The sequence below is a fragment of the Aphis gossypii genome, chromosome 1, assembly GCF_020184175.1.
Source record: "Aphis gossypii isolate Hap1 chromosome 1, ASM2018417v2, whole genome shotgun sequence".
NCBI lineage: Eukaryota > Metazoa > Arthropoda > Insecta > Hemiptera > Aphididae > Aphis > Aphis gossypii.
The window spans coordinates 6,446,808-6,467,012 of NC_065530.1; the positions used below are offsets into that span (position 1 = coordinate 6,446,808).

The window sequence follows — 20,205 nt, forward strand, 5'->3', positions numbered from 1 at the left end:
CTTGGACACGCATAACGCAACACAGCGATAGGTAAACGTTAAAGCTGGTAGTTATAGGCGCCCAAGCATATGTAATGAAACGTATATGATCATTAATCGAGGTTATAATATTTTAAATTCATATTCAACAACATTTAATCGGTAAAAATGGTTTAAACGTTAGCAATTATTATTTTTATTCTGTACACCGAACACTAATACACTGCTTGCACGCTAACTGTTGCTAGCCGGAAAATACGTTTTGATGAGCTATTTATTTTAATAAATTAGTTTCTAAAAAATGTTTACACGTGACAAAGAAACAAGTATAATTCATCAAACCTATGCGCGATGTACCCGAGAAAAACATGAAATCATTTTTACTATTTTTTTTCTTGTTTTTTTTTTTATGCCAATTTGTCTATCCCTCCTTATTTATAATAACTCTTGATTTATTCATTTCGCCTCAGGATGGGTGAGTTTTATTTCTTCGGCACAATTTAATAGATTTATAAATATATAGAGTACCCTGAATGTTTAAGTTAGTTCAAAATCAAAGAATGTAATTTCAAATAATATTAAAACTATCTGTTGTATATTTAATTTAACCCTATACTGAACAGTCTCATATTTTATGTCATCAATTATTTCTTTAAAATTAGTAAACATGAGTATAATATACCCAACCATAATACTTTGGTTTGTATCCTTAATTATTGCGATTATATACGACAATTTAATTTAAAAATTATAAAATTATATGAAAAATTTCGATATACCTATATTTTTTTTTTAATTCATTACATTTTGTGCAAAAATGGGTACGATTATTTTTAACGACATGCCGTTATATGTTTGTCATTATTACAATTATTATTGCTTTTAAGTAGAACAAATAGGGAAAAATAACTAATGAGGTATACAAAAAAATTATTTTACATAACATTAAGCTCGTTGAATACATTCTTATTTCAGTAACTTTAGGTATCTAGTATGCGATAAAAAAAAAAGAAAATAACGCCTATTGCATGTAATATAAATATTTATTATGGTTCGCGTATCACAAAATGACTATTTTATGAATAACATCCGACGAGCGAGGTTCCAAGATCTCAGACCGTCTTTATACAATAACTACACTATACCATTGTCATAAAACCCACACGTAATTATTATAATACATGCGGCTGTAGATGAAGATAATTTAAAACATCGTGCAGTGTTGCGCAACGGGAAGTATACAATAATAATAATAATAATAATAATATGTAAACAGAAAAGTCGATCGTTTATAAGGTGCATATGTGGCCAGAACAACTATATAAAGGCTTTCAAACGGAAACAAATTAAAACTATGAATAAGAGTGTGTATTTTATAATAAACGTGAAAGTGCGTTGACGATGGTTTATATATAATGTATGTAAGTAGATAAATAATATATAATATATATTATATAATATTTATGTATCACACTGACGACCGTCGTGTCTCCCGGCACTGCAGCTGAGTCCGACCAAATCCAAAACGATAGATATATATAATAATAATAATATAATATTATTCTTTTATTGGCGATAATAATAATAAAAAAAACAGAGTTAGAAAGCAGTTGGTCGTCGTAGTCCTCGTCGAAATCGTTGCTCATAAAAGTGGGAACGACAATAATATACGCGTATGTACGTACTATACACATCATAATATAACATACTCATACTATACGTATACGTATAGAATATGTGCGCGCAATAAACGCTTGTACATTCGACCGACGGCAGAACAGGTAGACCTCGCAGAAGTTGATTATATGCGGACCGTAAATGGAACTATTAGATATATGTATTTTGAGGCTGGTTTATGTGTAACACCGATGACTAATTGACCAAATGTCAACCATCTACAATGTGGCACCCGTCGATCGATCGTATATGGCAGGTGCCTTTATAAATTTACTATTGAAACATGTCAATAGAAACAATTTCCAGAAAAATATGTCCATCGAGTTAACATTTTTGGATGTAATAAAATATCAAGTTATGTTAGGTTAATAATTGCAAGAGTAAATTAAATTAGGTTCCTAAATAAAATTTAAAATTTAAAAATAAGAGTAATTTCAATTTAATAGTTAAACAATACCTATTTAAGTCATAAGGTCTAAAAATTAAATAATATGTACGAGTATAATGTATATTAGTTAATTATTATGACCTACTGTGTGTAGGTGGAATTTCCGAGACTCGACTTAACTATAACAACTTGTGTAACGTTGAATTTGATTAGATCAGAAATATTTTTCTGAACATTACTTAGATTTATCCAATGTATATCATACTATTCATACTAGAATATATTATAAAAACTAAAATACCGAAAAAAAAAATTGTAATAGAAAAGTTGCTGCGTGTCTTAATACAAAAAGCACGGCAAATTCGTAATTTAACGAAAAAAATTGGGTTTCATTTTAACACAGAATCTAGCCGAACGATGAAAAAATCCTTTCTCCCAAATCACTCATATGTCGACATAATCTTAATAGTGCTATTATAGTAGGTATATTGTGTATACAATATGATATAATATTATTATACGTTGCAACAACACTACAACTCGTTTAAACAGACAATATCGAACGGCGCGCAGCCTGGCAACTACGTATAGCTGTGTCGACCAAAAATAACGATGTCAACGTCGATTATTTTGTTACAAACTGCACAAATTATTATAATATTGTATAGGTTAGGTAATATCGTCGTCGAAGTGAATTTCAAAAATACATTTTTTTTCAACGGAAATGATGATAAAAAAATCACCGTACAAAAAGTACACATCCTACAGTCGGCTCTAAATATTTGCATACACTATACAATTGACAAAATACATCATAATAATAATATATTATAGCTATAATATCAGCTACAGTCGTCATTTTTTTTTTACAGCACACGGTGATCGATAATAATAAAAATTGATCGTTTGTGACACGACTTAAATGTGTATATTGTGTATGTGCATATACGGTGAATAATATTATAATGCCGTAATATACCTATTAATGTATACTAAAAGTGTGTGGTGAAAATATGTACGAAATACCTACGCTCATCCGGGAAGTGGGCAACCCAGAGCGTTTTTTCATTTCGGTTTTAGCGTTATCACGAGAACCGGTCGCCCGCGACCTATAGCTGTTGTATTTTAAGTATGGGTACACGCCCGACTTAACGACGATGAAACAATGGGTTTGCAAACGAGCATTTTGTGCAGAACGGACAAATATTGGACGATGAGGCGAGGCGGCAACTATAGTGTAGTTTTATAACAATAATAATAACATAAACGTCGACGGTAAAACGTAAAAAATGATCCACATCAGTAACAGTAGCCGCAGTCTCCGGACCTTTTTCCTGTGACCCTCATCTTAATTATGTCGACGAACACGTCCAATAACAATTCGCCTTAAACATTTAAAATGATTTTGATTACAAAAATAACACACATGCAACACGCACACCATCATTTGAAATAATAAAAAAACATTAGCTTATTTATCGTTTTGTTGGACCAAGTTTCTAAGATCGCAACCGAGACTTATCGGCAGTTTTGATTAAAAATAATTGCCTAGCGATTAAAGACTTAGTAGTTAGTACCATATCCACCGGTGAGAGGAGGGGATCAAAATTTATCAAAACAAAATCTATAATTTAAAATCGATTAGTTTCATTGAATTTTTCAATGCTAATAAATAGGATTAAAAATTAAAATCACGTATTTAATGAATTTAATCGAATTTATAAATTTAAAATTATATCTGTAACCTTTTTAAGCCGGTTAAGCTATATCGTCGTTATAACAATATGTTTTTTGATTTCTTTTACCAACACTGTTGGTTCTATTATTATTATAACGTTTTTCAACCGTGCCAGTTCGAAAAGTTCGTAGTCACGTAGGTGATACATGAAAAAAATCTATATTTATTAAAAACAATTTTATTTTATATTTGCTAACATTAACTAAATATTATTTGGTTAAATTATGATAAGAAAAACAAAATAAAGATTATATTAGGTTATTATAATGGTTAGATTTTAAAACTGTATAGATGGTATACGGTCATGCGGATATAAAAACTAAAAAGATTGAGAACTGCTGCTCTTGGATGTTTTATTGGAAAAAAAACCTACAATCGATACGAAACTGGTCTGCGAGCATTTGAAACCAAACTGTATTTTGAGTTTGCAATCACAATACTACAATAGTGTAAGTGCCTGCATACGACTTGGTAATAAATAATATATAAGCGACGGCCCAATGTTGTCAAACTAGTCGTATTTTATCGCAAAAATCATCATTGCGTTTCACCGTATAGTGTATGTACACATTGTAAATATATGTATTGACCATCGACGATAATAATGTTAACATATATAATAATAGACATCGACCATCGGATTCGAATTGGCAACGGTGCCAAGTACGCTGGATAAAAAGTTGCCGTCGGATCCCTGGAAACGGGAAACGCGAGCGAGAATTAAACAAGTTACATTATTAATTATAAATAATAAGAATACTGTTCGTACACTTTCTTGTGATGCAAAAAATTATCACTATACGCGCTTAACGCATGACGTAATATAATACATGTGTATACCATATACGTATTAACCGTTTACGATCGTTTCGCGTGTACCTACGCCAACTACGGAACGCCGACGATAGTTACACACACCTACCTATTATAATATGTTTGGGGTTATAATATACGTGTTTATTTTTAAACGAAAACTTACCCTAAAGGTACTGTTTTTTATTGCAGATTTGGATCGATGGACTAGATTTGAAAAATAATCCATTCACGAATTTCTGAGCAGGTTATTACAATTCTTTTTGTGAGAAAAGATTATAAATTATAAAAAATATATACGCTATCACAGGACTTATGACGGTCATGTAAAAACTACACAGATTCTATCTATATACACATACCTACACGAATCGCAATAAACGCGGATACGGTCGGAGAACAGTATATTGGACTGTAAGCGATATAAATGGTTCCTGTATAATAATTACTATATGGACAATTATAAATGCATTACTAATTTAAATATAAATACAAATTAGCATAGACGTACCTATGTACATATGTCATGATGAGTTGTGCCTAAGGGCATAGCATAGGTACAACCGTACCGTTCATAGTAAATTTTGTTTACGGTAAATATTATAACAACGCTATTTTTCTCATATTGAATAACCGTGAGGTAGGCACTCACAAGTTCACAGCCCATCCAATTAATAATAATAAATTACATGACGAAATTTCGTTAAAAACGGATTTAACATACTACGTTTGAACTTTTTCTTATAATATTTTTTCGTTCTTAGAAAGGTATTTTCTAAGGTACCTACGGAATGATCGTTGTAAAGACTAAACGTAAAACTCAAATTTTTAAAATAATAGAAATATATTTTATTTATTTACTATCATTTTTATTTTTTGCTTAAAGTTTTTAATATACTTTATTTTAGATTCTGAGCGGAGCGAGGAATGTATTGATTTTACAATGATGTTTATTTCTTTTTTATTCTATAACCACTTTTTCTCCCCCTAAACATGCTCAAAAGTACAAATGTAGCATATTTTCTGAAAGGTAATGTTCTTGAGCTAGTACTTTAGAAAGGTAATTTTTCGATTTTCGAAATGATACTCGAAATAAAAGCGGTTAAAGGAGAAAAAATGTACAACTTCGCGATTATGTAGGTAATATATAAAATAATTACGGCCATAAATATAAAATAATTATCATCATAGAAACAAATAAAATTAAATATAAAAAAGGTCCCCTCGCGCTCGTCCGCTTAGAATCGTTTTTTATCGAATGCAATCATATTGCATTCAAATCGAATACCTATAGTAAAATTACACTATTATGTCCGAGGACTTTGTTGATTGCAAAATCCTATATCATTTATAAATATAAACATCTTACATGGCACCTATGTATAGAATACAAATCCTACTTTAATTTAATTGCTGATCGATACATTTATTTTTACAAGTGGTTTTAATTTGTATGATGACTGTATAAACTATATTTTTAAATTTATTTTTCTAAAAATAATAATGTATCAAATATTAAACAGTTTTTTTTATTTTTGATATAGGTATGCATTTAAAGTTTATATGAGTGTGGTTATGTAGCAAAACGTATTATATTGATACTCAATCCATAATTTTATAGAATATAGATTCGTGTAAACTTTTATTGTTGATAGGTAAATTATTTCATGGACAATCAATATTAAAAAAAAAAATATATTCTACTTCCAATGACAAACTTAAATTTAAGTATTTCTATAAAAAAAATTAAAAATAGCAATTACTTACATAAAATAGTAAAAATATAAAAAATAAATAATTTATCCAGTTTTACATATCTTTTATTGTTCTTTAAAATATCCATAAAATATGTTTCAATGCATTTTTAAATAAAAAGTTATAACAGTATATTTTCATTCCCTCGTTCAGATGTTCTATGTATTAAGGCAAACTTATTTATTAACAAATTGTGTGCAGCGCGCTCCAGTTCCCAGCGCAAAAAAAGATATATTAATATTTCCAAAGAGTAAGTAGGTACTATTGTTATTGTCTATATTAGTATACATAAAAACTTAACTTTAAAATATTTTTCTAGATCATGCGAGCATCAATTAAAGCCTTGCAAAACGAGTGAAAAATGATTATTTAAAATAACATTAGATAGGTACTATTAAATACAATACGCACTGTTCTATTATTTGATAATCATTGTGTTCAACTGTTCAAGATTTACAGTTTACATAATTATAAATATTCTGTTTTTACGATTTATTATATTTATACTATTTATATATTCCCGCCATCGCTTTTGTATAACTTTAAGCTGTATATTTGTATAATACTTAAAAACTTTAAACTGTTTTGGCATAAATCAAGTATAGTAGTTATAATTATTACTTAATTTCCTAATTTATATTTTACTATTCTATACTAGGATGTAATATACTCTAACAAAATTAAGAACTACCTAAAGTGTCAGTGTTTATTACACACAATTTTTAAATAATTTTCTTTCAACTAATTTTATTTTTATGGAAAAGGGAAAAACAAAGCCAATGGCCAATGACAACTCATCTAAAAATAACATACGTTAAGTTTCTAAACACGCAGTTATTTTATATTTATAAATTAATATCTTATGTAACACTAAATGCTTATTTGATTCAAGGTTATGTCTCAACTATCAAAAAATTTAAAAAGTTAAAGCGTTAAATTCAATGATAGCGTCTCAGTCTCTACAGTAAATATAAAAATAATTACTAATTATTATAGTCAACTTAATCATACTAAATTACTCGATTGAATAAAATTAATACGTATATAAATGATAAAAAATATATAATTATAATACCTATGTATATTTACTTAAACTTAGTTATTATAATAATTTCTTTACGTGTAAAAGTTTTATATGACTTACCCACAGGTACAAATTTCGCAAATGCACTGTTCCTTTGTGATTGAAGTAGTTTCCTTTTGATCCTTTTTCGTTTTTTTGTCTACTTTATTTTCACGGACCTTTTTCGATGAAGATACATGGTTTTCATAATTTTCGGTTATACCTTTTACAACTGATTTTTCGTAAACCGCTTCGGAAATTATTCTATTTTCTATTACTTCCGCGTGATTAGAAACTGACACGAAGTCAGTAACATCTTGAACAACAATGTTATCTCTTTTATCTCTATTTCTAGTAGGCCTCTCGGGATAATATTCGGATGTATTCGATGTTACTTGAAAATCTTGTACTATAGATTGCTCCGAAAACTGTCGAGATTCAATGTAAGATTCTTCAGAAACGTCATAAAATACATCGTGAACGTGTTTAGTATCGTTCACAGCCGTAGTGAAATTATTATCAAAAGACATAACGTCCATATTCGTTTTATCTGGAAAATCAGATTTTGGTTTCCGGGGAGTCTTCTCGGGCCCTTTAAAAGGTTTCACTGTTTTCCCATCAATAATTGAAATACTATCATTACTAGTCTTAACGGTCTTTGTTACTTCATTATTTGATAAAGATTCATCGATAATATAAGTCGTATTCAAGACTTGGGAACTAGTATCAACACTTAAATTTGTAAGTTGGGTGCTTGTATTAAATGTATTAGATTTAGTATTACTTTTTAAGACATCTCGCGTTGGCTCTTTAAATGATTTAATCAACTTTCCTCCGACCATACGTACCGACAAGCCTTCTTCGTTAACTTTATCACCAGTAGTATTTGGTTCAGCCTTATCAAATTTGGAGTCAGGCCGTTTCTTGTTCTTTGTAATATCTGGTCGATCAGTTTTTTTATTTGTGGGTTTAGACACTGTTGATATCTTTAAATTAGACTGATCACTTTCTACATATGAGCTGGAAACTGAAGTTAATTCATTTGTAGTAAACGATGTTGACGTTGTGATATCACTTGATGAAATATCACTAGTTGTATTGATACTCGACTTGGAAACGTCAATAATATTTTTTTTGGACGGTGTTGGCTCTTTGAAAGTCTTGATTAATTTTCCACCAACCATGCGTACTGATAAACCTTCTTCGTCGACAATATCAACACTAGTGATTGTATTGGGTTTGTCTTTTTTCACGTCTGGCTGTTTCTTGTTTTTTGACTCATCTGGTTTGTCTGTTTTCTTATTTACAGACTTAGAAGTCGTTGATGTTTTTGTTTCTGACTGGTCATTTTCTCCAAATGAGCTTGAGAATGATGATTGTTCGTTTGTAATAAACGAAGTTGACGTAGTAATATCACTTGATGAAATATCACTAGTTGTATTGATACTCGACTTTGAAACGTCAATAATATTTTTTTTGGACGGTGTTGGCTCTTTGAAAGTCTTGATTAATTTTCCACCAACCATACGTACTGATAAACCTTCTTCGTCGACAATATCAACACTAGTGATTGTATTGGGTTTGTCTTTTTTCATGTCTGGCTGTTTCTTATTTTTTGACTCATCTGGTTTGTCTGATTTCTTAACTACAGACTTAGAAGTCGTTGATGTTTTTGTTTCTGACTGGTCATTTTCTCCAAATGAGCTTGAGAATGATGATTGTTCGTTTGTAATAAAAGAAGTTGACGTAGTAATATCACTTGATGAAATATCACTAGTTGTATTGATACTCGACTTTGAAACGTCAATAACATTTTTTTTGGACGGTGTTGGCTCTTTGAAAGTCTTGATTAATTTTCCACCAACCATGCGTACTGATAAACCTTCTTCGTCGACAATATCAACACTAGTGATTGTATTGGGTTTGTCTTTTTTCACGTCTGGCTGTTTCTTGTTTTTTGACTCATCTGGTTTGTCTGTTTTCTTATTTACAGACTTAGAAGTCGTTGATGTTTTTGTTTCTGACTGGTCATTTTCTCCAAATGAGCTTGAGAATGATGATTGTTCGTTTGTAATAAACGAAGTTGACGTAGTAATATCACTTGATGAAATATCACTAGTTGTATTGATACTCGACTTTGAAACGTCAATAATATTTTTTTTGGACGGTGTTGGCTCTTTGAAAGTCTTGATTAATTTTCCACCAACCATACGTACTGATAAACCTTCTTCGTCGACAATATCAACACTAGTGATTGTATTGGGTTTGTCTTTTTTCACGTCTGGCTGTTTCTTATTTTTTGACTCATCTGGTTTGTCTGATTTCTTAACTACAGACTTAGAAGTCGTTGATGTTTTTGTTTCTGACTGGTCATTTTCTCCAAATGAGCTTGAGAATGATGATTGTTCGTTTGTAATAAAAGAAGTTGACGTAGTAATATCACTTGATGAAATATCACTAGTTGTATTGATACTCGACTTTGAAACGTCAATAACATTTTTTTTGGACGGTGTTGGCTCTTTGAAAGTCTTGATTAATTTTCCACCAACCATGCGTACTGATAAACCTTCTTCGTCGACAATATCAACACTAGTGATTGTATTGGGTTTGTCTTTTTTCACGTCTGGCTGTTTCTTGTTTTTTGACTCATCTGGTTTGTCTGTTTTCTTATTTACAGACTTAGAAGTCGTTGATGTTTTTGTTTCTGACTGGTCATTTTCTCCAAATGAGCTTGAGAATGATGATTGTTCGTTTGTAATAAAAGAAGTTGACGTAGTAATATCACTTGATGAAATATCACTAGTTGTATTGATACTCGACTTTGAAACGTCAATAACATTTTTTTTGGACGGTGTTGGCTCTTTGAAAGTCTTGATTAATTTTCCACCAACCATGCGTACTGATAAACCTTCTTCGTCGACAATATCAACACTAGTGATTGTATTAGTTTTGTCTTTTTTATAGTCTGGTTGTTTCTTAGTTTTAGACTTATCTGTATGGTCAGATTTTTGGTTCACTGTCTTAGATGATTTTGTTGTGTTTGTTTCTGTTTGGTCAGTTTCTCCAAATGAACTTGAAAACGATGATTGCTCATTGATTATAAACGATGTTGATGTAGTATCATTAGATGTAATATTTTTAGATTTAGAATCATCAATACGGTTTTTCTTTGTTGGTATTGGCTCTTTGAAAGTCTTGATTAATTTTCCACCAACCATGTGTACTGATAAACCTTCTTCGTCGACAATATCAACACTAGTGATTGTATTGGGTTTGTCTTTTTTCACGTCTGACTGTTTCTTGTTTTTTGACTCATCTGGTTTGTCTGTTTTCTTATTTACAGACTTAGAAGTCGTTGATGTTTTTGTTTCTGACTGGTCATTTTCTCCAAATGAGCTTGAGAATGATGATTGTTCGTTTGTAATAAACGAAGTTGACGAAGTAATATCACTTGATGAAATATCACTAGTTGTATTGATACTCGACTTTGAAACGTCAATAATATTTTTTTTGGACGGTGTTGGCTCTTTGAAAGTCTTGATTAATTTTCCACCAACCATACGTACTGATAAACCTTCTTCGTCGACAATATCAACACTAGTGATTGTATTGGGTTTGTCTTTTTTCACGTCTGGCTGTTTCTTGTTTTTTGACTCATCTGGTTTGTCTGTTTTCTTATTTACAGACTTAGAAGTCGTTGATGTTTTTGTTTCTGACTGGTCATTTTCTCCAAATGAGCTAGAAAATGATGATTGTTCGTTTGTAATAAAAGATGTTGACGTCGTGATATCGTTAGTTGAAATGTCACTGTTCGATAAATTACTTGACAATGATACATTTGATACAGTTTTTTGAGTTTTTGTTGGTTCCTTGAAAGATTTGATTAATTTTCCACCAACCATACGTACAGTTAGGCCGTCATTTTCAACATTTTTATTTTTTTCAAATAAGTCTTTTGTGTTGTATTCAGTACTATTTCGATACCTAAGATCATCAGTTTTAATACTTTTATCATAATATGATTTTGAATTTTCAATACTTGACGATGTTATTTTATCAATTTCTTGATTTGATCTAGAAAATATCGGTATATATTTTTGTGTAATAAACATTTCAGAACTAAAATCATCGGATTTATCAGTATGTACATTTTCATTTATTATATCTGATTCAAATGAAGTTTTAACGTTATTATTATACTGTTGTTTATTATTATCTATAGAGTGAGTTTTATTCTGTTCTTTAGTATTCACGATATCTTGAGATTGTTTAGATTTTAGAGGTGTATTAAATTGTTTAATCAATTTTCCACCGATCATTTTTACTGTTAATCCTGAGTTTGATTCCTGGTTGTCAGTAACTGTTTGTGCGTTTTTATTTTCGTGGTTCTGTGACGTGGTAGCTTTAACTTTAGTCTCATTTAATAAGTTTTCAGTATTCCCAGATATTTTTAGTTTTATTGATTCATTATCAATTTGTTGACGGTTGCTACCATAAAAAATATTTTTTGTATCTTCATGTTTGTTAGTTCTTAATGATTCATTTTCGGATAAATTTGTATTTGTATTAACCGTTGTGTTTATAAAATCTATTTTTTCGCTAATACTTGGTTGATATGAATAATTTGAGTTATCATGAGATGTATCATCTATTGATTTAATTAATTTCCCATTTACTGACCTTACTGTATTTTCATGCTGTATTGTATCCTTTACGTCCAGTATTTGTTTTGATTCGGAACTAACATGTGAGGTAATGGTATTGTAATTGGTTTCAGTAGACATCGATTGATTAACTGATGATGATTCATTTTCAAAGTTTTGAGATGAAGTTAACAAATTTGAAGTAGAGTATCGGGGCGAGTTTAATACCTCCGGTGACTCTGTACTACCTTCAAACGAATATTTGTCGGCATACTCGACGTACGCATTAGTCGAATCTGTGGTATTTGACTCTTCAGTAGTGGTTTCTGTAGTAGATTGCGGAATATCGTCTACAGTTTCCACGGTCGTATGGATATTGCCATCTTGATCGACGGTAGTGATGGTCCGAATGCTTTTTCCAGTTGTAGTTTTTTTTATGGAAGATGAACTTAGTGATTTTGAAATGGAAGCCGTGGACGAAGATTCTGCAGCCTGTCTTGAGACAGCGCCTTTGACTAACGTCTTTTTCGCGGTCTGTGGCGTTGAGCTGCGCCCTTTACCGCTTATATTCAATGGCTGTTCATTAGCTACCTTACTGCTGAACATTTGTTTCGGAACCACCGTGGAATTTTCATTCTTAATAATAGTTTTTTCACTTACCTTTGCGGTGTCACTTACAGTTCGATTTTTTGTGGGGTCTTTGGTTTTTTTTGTAGATTTAAACATTTTATTATTATTATTATTTCAAGTAACCGAACAAATAATAAATAATAATAATTTAACAATTTTTATAGCACTGTATTAATAAAAAAAAAACACCCGACGCACGTTAACGATCGCACAAATAAAAATATTAATAATAAAAAAATAAAATAAACAGTATAACAACAGAGCGAATGAGTACAGTGTTATTCGACTACTGACGGACGAGAATCTCGCTGAACGCTGTGTTCGTAAATCGAAGAGGTGGCCAGCAATAAGTGGGATACGCCTTCACAATCCTCCACAGCACTATTAAAATGCAACTCTCTTAAACCAGTTTCGTCCTACACCAATTACCTATGACAATTTTTTATCTTACTCATCAATGATAGTCGCTTATTTTTAAATTTAAATAAATGTATTATTTAAGACTTGGTAATATTGTTTTGTTTTATTTTTCTAAATATCAATGGTTCGTGCTTAAACGTTAATAACATACCTACAAATAGTAAATTTGTTATTACTTATTATTTTTAATTATAAAACACATTTCACGTCAGTGGTAAAATATTATTAATCAATTATTAATATAATAATATATTAAAAAGTACGTCTTATCTGTCATAATTATTTAATTTCTATTAATGTTAGTTTATGTGCACATATTTTAGTAGATACCTATAGGCTGTTATTTTAGTTATTTATATTTATCTATTTAAATATATAGCTATAGTAACATAAAAAAATTTAAAATGCTTACCTATATAAAGCATTAGTAAACGGCTCGTAAGCAATTCGTACTAATTAGAATTGCAATTTATGAAATCGTTCACTTATGATGAAAACATATTATTAAACATTTTTTAAGATGTACATAACAGCTACACTACTTAATTCATACTTTATGTCTATATTATACTATAGAATAACATATTATTAAAATAAAAACCATGATAAAAATACTTAAAATAGTTTTATATACGTAAGTTTAAATTTAAAAAAATATTACAATACCGATTACTCTATTATCACATGACGCGTGTTTAAGTGTATCTACTATTATTTTATTTATAAACAAATAACTATTTGTAAACCTTTTTTTTACTAAGTACCTATTTTCACTTAATGGTTAAATAGTGTGCAACATATAAAATAATATTATTTATTGCAGACAATAAATGATAACATTGTATCATTGTGTTAATTAAAACTTACACTTTGGCGAAAAACATTCAATGAATATTTTATCCAATCTACGAGATAGATATTCAATATATATATATTATATATTATATGTATTATAATCATGTACGAGCCTGAAAAGAATAATAATGTTCATTCAATGCTTTAAATTAGTGGTCTCTAACTCAAATTACCAACGGGCCATAAATATTTACGTCAAAGGTTAGCGAGCAAAACACTTTTATTTTTTTACTCATTTTTATACTAAATCTAAAATAAATAAAATCAAAATTTTTGAAGAAATAAATATTCATTGCGATATAATAGTTGTTTAAAATACTGTGAATGTTTGATAATGTTATTGTTGATTTGTAATATTATTTTTTTGATATGATCTAATTTATTTTCTTTAAAATTATAAGAGGCTGGCGGCAGCCGGCTTGCAATGAATACGTGTTTTGTACGTTTTTAGGTAGTGGATAAGTAACCTAACCGTATTTAGCAATACAAAATAATATTTCGAGAATAAAATCAGTGGTACTGTAGATATTTCTTAGAATTACTTCGAGGTCTAAAGAGATGAAAGGCTATACGTAATTCTATAAATGACACAAGTATGTTAAACATTTTTATTCAATTAGAATTATATTCAATTTGAAAATAGAACATTTGGTCATAAGAACACATTTAAAACAGAATATTAATAATTTAAATCCATGAAAAATAATTTTAAAATATCATAATCTTCAACTTTATTTATCGATTATAGATTAAATAAAACCAATTTTAAATTGTTTGCTAGTTTATTCTTTTATAATATATGAATTTAAAAATTACATTGTTACAATAATCGTCACCAAGGAAAACAATGTTTCCATTAAATAAAGAAAATTTTTTTTTTAAAAATCTGCTTCAAATTATTTTGAGTAACCGAAAAAATAATTATACAAAATTGGCATAAATATAAAGAAATTATATTTTATTGTTTATTCGATAGCTTTATTATATAGATAATATTATGTTATATAATATGTTCCTACATTGTTGCTGTCGTTACAGTTGTATCGCGTGATTTACGAAGTAAAGAAAAAATATACATAATTTCAAATATTTAAATCATTTTTAAGAACCCTAATTATATTAGGCGTTATATTTATTTATTTCAGTTACTTTTAGATATATAGTTTACATAAAATAATAATAAAATGTAAAACTTCTCAACAATTCTTAGTACGTTTGTGGTACTCGACGTAATGTTAATAATAGCGGGGGGATTCTTTGGGGGATTAATAACTATCATCTCAAATACCAGAATTTAACATTATTTTTTGTATTTTATTTTATTAGCTTAGTTATTATAGCTTTCGACTTTCAGTGATGATTTGTCAATATTATTATTTATTATTAATATACCAGATACCTATATATTATATTCCTACCAAATTCTGCGGGTACCTATAGACTATACTAATAATATGAAAACTGTGCGATCGAGATTTTTCACAATAATATTATTATTATATTTTGTTGTTATATTATGCATGCGTGACGTACCAAACCGGTCGCACGTTACGATTTCCTTCTCCGATTGTCCGGACCATGTAAGGCACTCCCACTCAAACCTTCGTATACAAATCGATGATGCAGCCTTCCTCCGCAGGACGGCGGGATATACGTGGGCAGCCGGTTTATCCGGCGCGAATACGCGAGATATTGAGACATACCCAAAATGGAAATCGAAGGAGAACGTATGTAGGTACCTAAATACACACACACGCGCACGCGGAGTCGGTATATTTTATATGCACGTAATATGTATATAAATATAAAGTCTGATTAACGTTTCCAATGTTTCCATAACGCCGCGATTGACCATATTTGGCGGTTTTTACAGCGAACATAATATAATACATTACATATTGCGTGCTGTGTGAGGCGCAATCTCGCCGTACTATCCATTTTCAACACTGTATCGATTGAATACCGCGAAAACATGATTATGCAACACGTTATAAAGCTCCTCTTCGACTTTCAGGCGCAATCGTAAACATGTGTATCGAACTTGTTAGCAATCGGTTTCCATGGGCGCCCATAAATAAAATTTTAGGGGAGGTCAAAATAAACAATTCTCAAATGTAAAGATAATAATTATATTATGGTACTATTTATTGAGTTACAAGTTTTTAATATTTTTTGTCCAGGGGGGAAAGTGCCCTATCTTGCCCCTCCCAATGGGCGCCCATGTCGGTTACCTGTTTGCGATCTTCTGGGGAAATTTGTCCTTTGCAACGTGCACCATTTCATATAGAAGAACAAGATACTTTAGAGACCCAAAGTCGATATAATATACTGCCCACGTCTTTTTGGGATGACGAGCTATAATCAGTGGCGTAACAAATAATTTGCCCCCCCCCCCCCGCAAAAATAAAAATATGTTGAAAATGGACCCCTAATAAATTTTTATACCAAATATAACCCTATAACCAAAGGCCCCAAATTACAGTAAGCCCCCCCCCCGCAACGCGGAGTCTGCGGGCCCTCAGTTACGCCACTGGCTATGATATATAGGTACCTACTATATACAGTGATAGACGATTAATGCGACAAGGGACTTAGGGAGAAGCTAGTACGATCCGCAGTTATAAAAGTACATTTTAATCTTTCACCTGACGCTCTTCCAAACAACAGATTTTACCTGTAAATATCCACCCACACATGACCTACAATATCGTTCTATATAGATTACATATACATAATATATAGTCATACAATATAAATATATTGCGGCAGTACTATGTATGTTTGTGCATATGCGAACGCGGAACGACTTCCCACTCTCGTTATATTTTGCCGTCTGCAGAAAAACTATAGCTGGATTCTACAATCGTCCTACTGACTCAGATTATTATCGCATGGCTAGTACCTACTTCACGGTGTTTGACTGATGTTATGAATGAAAGCGTATTATAAATGCAGTCAGTACGGCCGTTGACGTGTCAATTTCCGTCAGGTCAATCCGACTATTATAGGTGGCCCGTGGCCAGATAGTTAAACTAACTACTCGGCAATTTATTGCTCTTTCAAATAACCTGAAAGATTTTTTTATTATTTACATCTACCCCACAACATACAGAAATGTAATGATATATTTATAGGACTTATGAAATTTCTAACAGCGGAGAGTTGTCATCGTTGGAGTGTACAACGACGAAAATTATTGTGGTGAGCCATACACCGACATTGATGATAACAGGGTTCCCGCTAGGAAAGAGGTTTGATTTGAAATGCAGCGACCCATTGAAATGTATTTTAAAAATTTCTGTATACTCGTAAACTTATTTTACGTTTAAATAATATTTAATGATATTATATAGGTATATTATTATATTTTAATCGGTGAATTACCACAAATTACTTAGAATTCTAGGTCTCATAACCACGGTCTTATATACGGTATATAAGACCGTGCTCATAACCCATAGGCTATACCTTTGATTAATATATTATGCAATACACTGTGTGTTACATGCACCAAATTATCTGAACCCAGATCCGAATTATTTAAATAATATTGTAATAAAAAAGACATTATTATTTTCAAAATACTTAGTATTCTTAAATTTTAACAAATTATAATAAATGTTATTATTGAAAGTTTTGTATAACTGTATAAGGTCAGCAAAAATATTTATTACAGGGGCTCAATATTTTATGAAGTGGGCGTAGTTAAAGGTACGATACATGCGATGTACCTACGAAATAACTAATACTATTGCGAGTTCAATTTTGTGATCGCGCATACAATGTCAAATGGAATAGATCGATAAAAAATTATATTATTTACACAATAAAAACAAACTTCATTATTTACCATAATAAATATATTAGAATCCGTATTATAATAATACATATACATTAAACACACACATTTTGCGTAGGTATGTCATCGGGATGTAAATTCGTAATGTTCGTAATTCTAACCGCTGATTGGACGTAAAATATCTAACAATATATATTTTAAGTTCTATAATGACCAACGTGTATAACGTGTAAATAATAAACATTTAAGCTGTATAATATCTACGTAGGTACAGTATTATTGAGAGTAGTGGAAGATAGATATTATTCAGAAGCGGACACTTCCAAGTTATTATTATTTTTTAGTTGGGTTTGAATATTGGGTAGGCGATTAATGATTACCTATATTATGTCTCATGTGTGATGTGCGATATGTTCGTAGAACACAAAAACATAGTAACTACTAATATAATATGGCCTATAATGTAATATTAAAGTCCACTGCAGTATAATAAAATTAACAGCAGATAATTGTTATTAGTAAATTATGAAGTCAGTGGCATACATTGATGTATCAAAAAAAAATAGTTGCTCAAATGATTATAGGTGATTTCAGTCCTACCCCCTAACAACATTGTTACACCGATAATTAATGCTGTTTAACTAAACATTTGATTCAGTATTGTAGATAAGAATTTTTACCTAGTATAACGCATTATTTGCATAATAATTAAGAAAATTATTTTACTATTAAATCTACCAACTATCAGTTTTATTATCGTATTTCTATTATTTATTTTTGTATAATGCTAAATTATTTCAGTATTGGTCTTATAGCAATACTCTGTATTCACCCGTCAAACTTAAAGACATTGCAAAACCAAATCTTGGACCTTAATGCCTAATGTCACGTTACAAGCCACTGTTAGTTAGTATGCATTTGCCATTTTTGATTATTTAATACATAAAGAAGGCAAAAAGTACAACAATTAGTTTTAATTCAAAAAATGAGAAGTTATTTTCAAAATAAACAATAAAACAATATACCTACACATAGCCCGATAGCCGTAAAGTGTGGATTTTTATGCAATCACTTATTATTATTTTTTCACTTATTTTAAATTTTTTTCAGATATCTTCACAAATCATAATAATTGGAGAAATTTGGTGAAATTTTATTTGTATATTTTTGCATATTTTTAGAAATTTCGAAATTTATTGCATATTAAAACGAAATTTTTTTATATATTTAGTTTATTCTTAATTTACTTATTTAAGTAATTAATTGTTGTAAGTTGTTTAAATTGTTAATTTTATATAAATAAAAAAAATTTTCTTGCATATTTGTTGCATATTTTTATGATTTTTACTGCATATTATATGGCATATTTCGATACTTTTTAGTGCATAAAAATCCGTGCTCTACACATATAATAGGTAATCTGAAGTTATTTTTGACAATCGTATTTTTTATAAAATACTTCTTTTTTTTATACGTCAGTTACATCTTACATCGTTTCACGTTGAATTTATCTAGACATTTTTAATCGGTGCTTGCAATTAATATAATACCTATCGGCTATCGCATATCGTCTATTATACATGGACGAAAATAAAAATAAAAATTGTTAAAAATATATTTTTATATTATAGCCTTACAGGCTATTTATAAGTTCATATTAATGCTAAAAATGTTATTGATATTTTAATGGATTTTTGTCTATTCTATTATTGCTATCTATTATAAAAATGAATAAGTGCCAACTCCAATGCGATTTTTTTTAATTATATAAGTTCTCACCGTTCAGTGATCACTATTATAGCTGTATTGCACATTTAAACTTAATTCTTTTGTTCGAAAAGTTTTGTCTCGAGTTTCGGCACACCTATTGATCACACAATTTAAATCAAAATACCTCCTTACAAACTTGTTTTTAATTTGATCAACGACATCGCAGAGACCGCATAACAAATGTATCTATTTATTTATTATGAATTTGTTAGTGCCACCGTAGTGATAATAATTTCGAAAAGAAGTCTGAATGCACACAATAAAATAAATATACGTGGATACGTGGGAACACAATTTATTTATTTATTCAATCGGATTATTGCGTATACATGTAATGTACCTATACAATTATTTACCTCATACTCAATCATATAAGTATGTATACGTTTACTGTTAGAAAGTTTAAAATGCATATATTGTATAGATACTTAGAACCTACTCATCTAGGTAGTATAGCCTGTAGGCATAAGTAAAGGTGGGCATTAACAAGTTAAAAAGTTCATTTCTCTAACTTCACTAATTAGTTTATTTTCCAAATGTTCAAACTTAGTTTAATTTACCGTAGAGATAACTTACGTTTTATAAGTTGATTTCAAAATCATATATCAAATTAAAATTATAGGTACCAACCTTAAGTATGTCTTCGCCAAACAATTCGCCAATTCGCCGACTTAA

General features: G+C 30.0%; 1 protein-coding gene across 24 annotated transcripts in view; it reads right to left on the reverse strand.

The window, feature by feature from the left end:
- Nucleotides 1-12,973, reverse strand: part of LOC114128703 (titin) — a 34,012-nt gene extending 21,039 nt beyond the window's left edge. For 8 of the 24 annotated variants that reach the window (XM_050210937.1, XM_050210934.1, XM_050210916.1 and 5 more), the window contains exons 1-2: nt 10,646-12,972; nt 7,495-10,321 (exon numbers count right to left, since the gene is read on the reverse strand). In XM_050210937.1, coding sequence (XP_050066894.1) covers nt 7,495-10,321; nt 10,646-12,782 — 4,964 coding nt within the window. In that variant the 5' untranslated portion in view covers nt 12,783-12,972. Of the gene's footprint in view, nt 1-7,494 lie in introns of all 24 variants that reach the window. The other 16 variants (XM_050210923.1, XM_050210917.1, XM_050210913.1 and 13 more) reach the window with 14 other exon arrangements.
- Between the last annotated feature and the right edge of the window lie 7,232 nt (nt 12,974-20,205).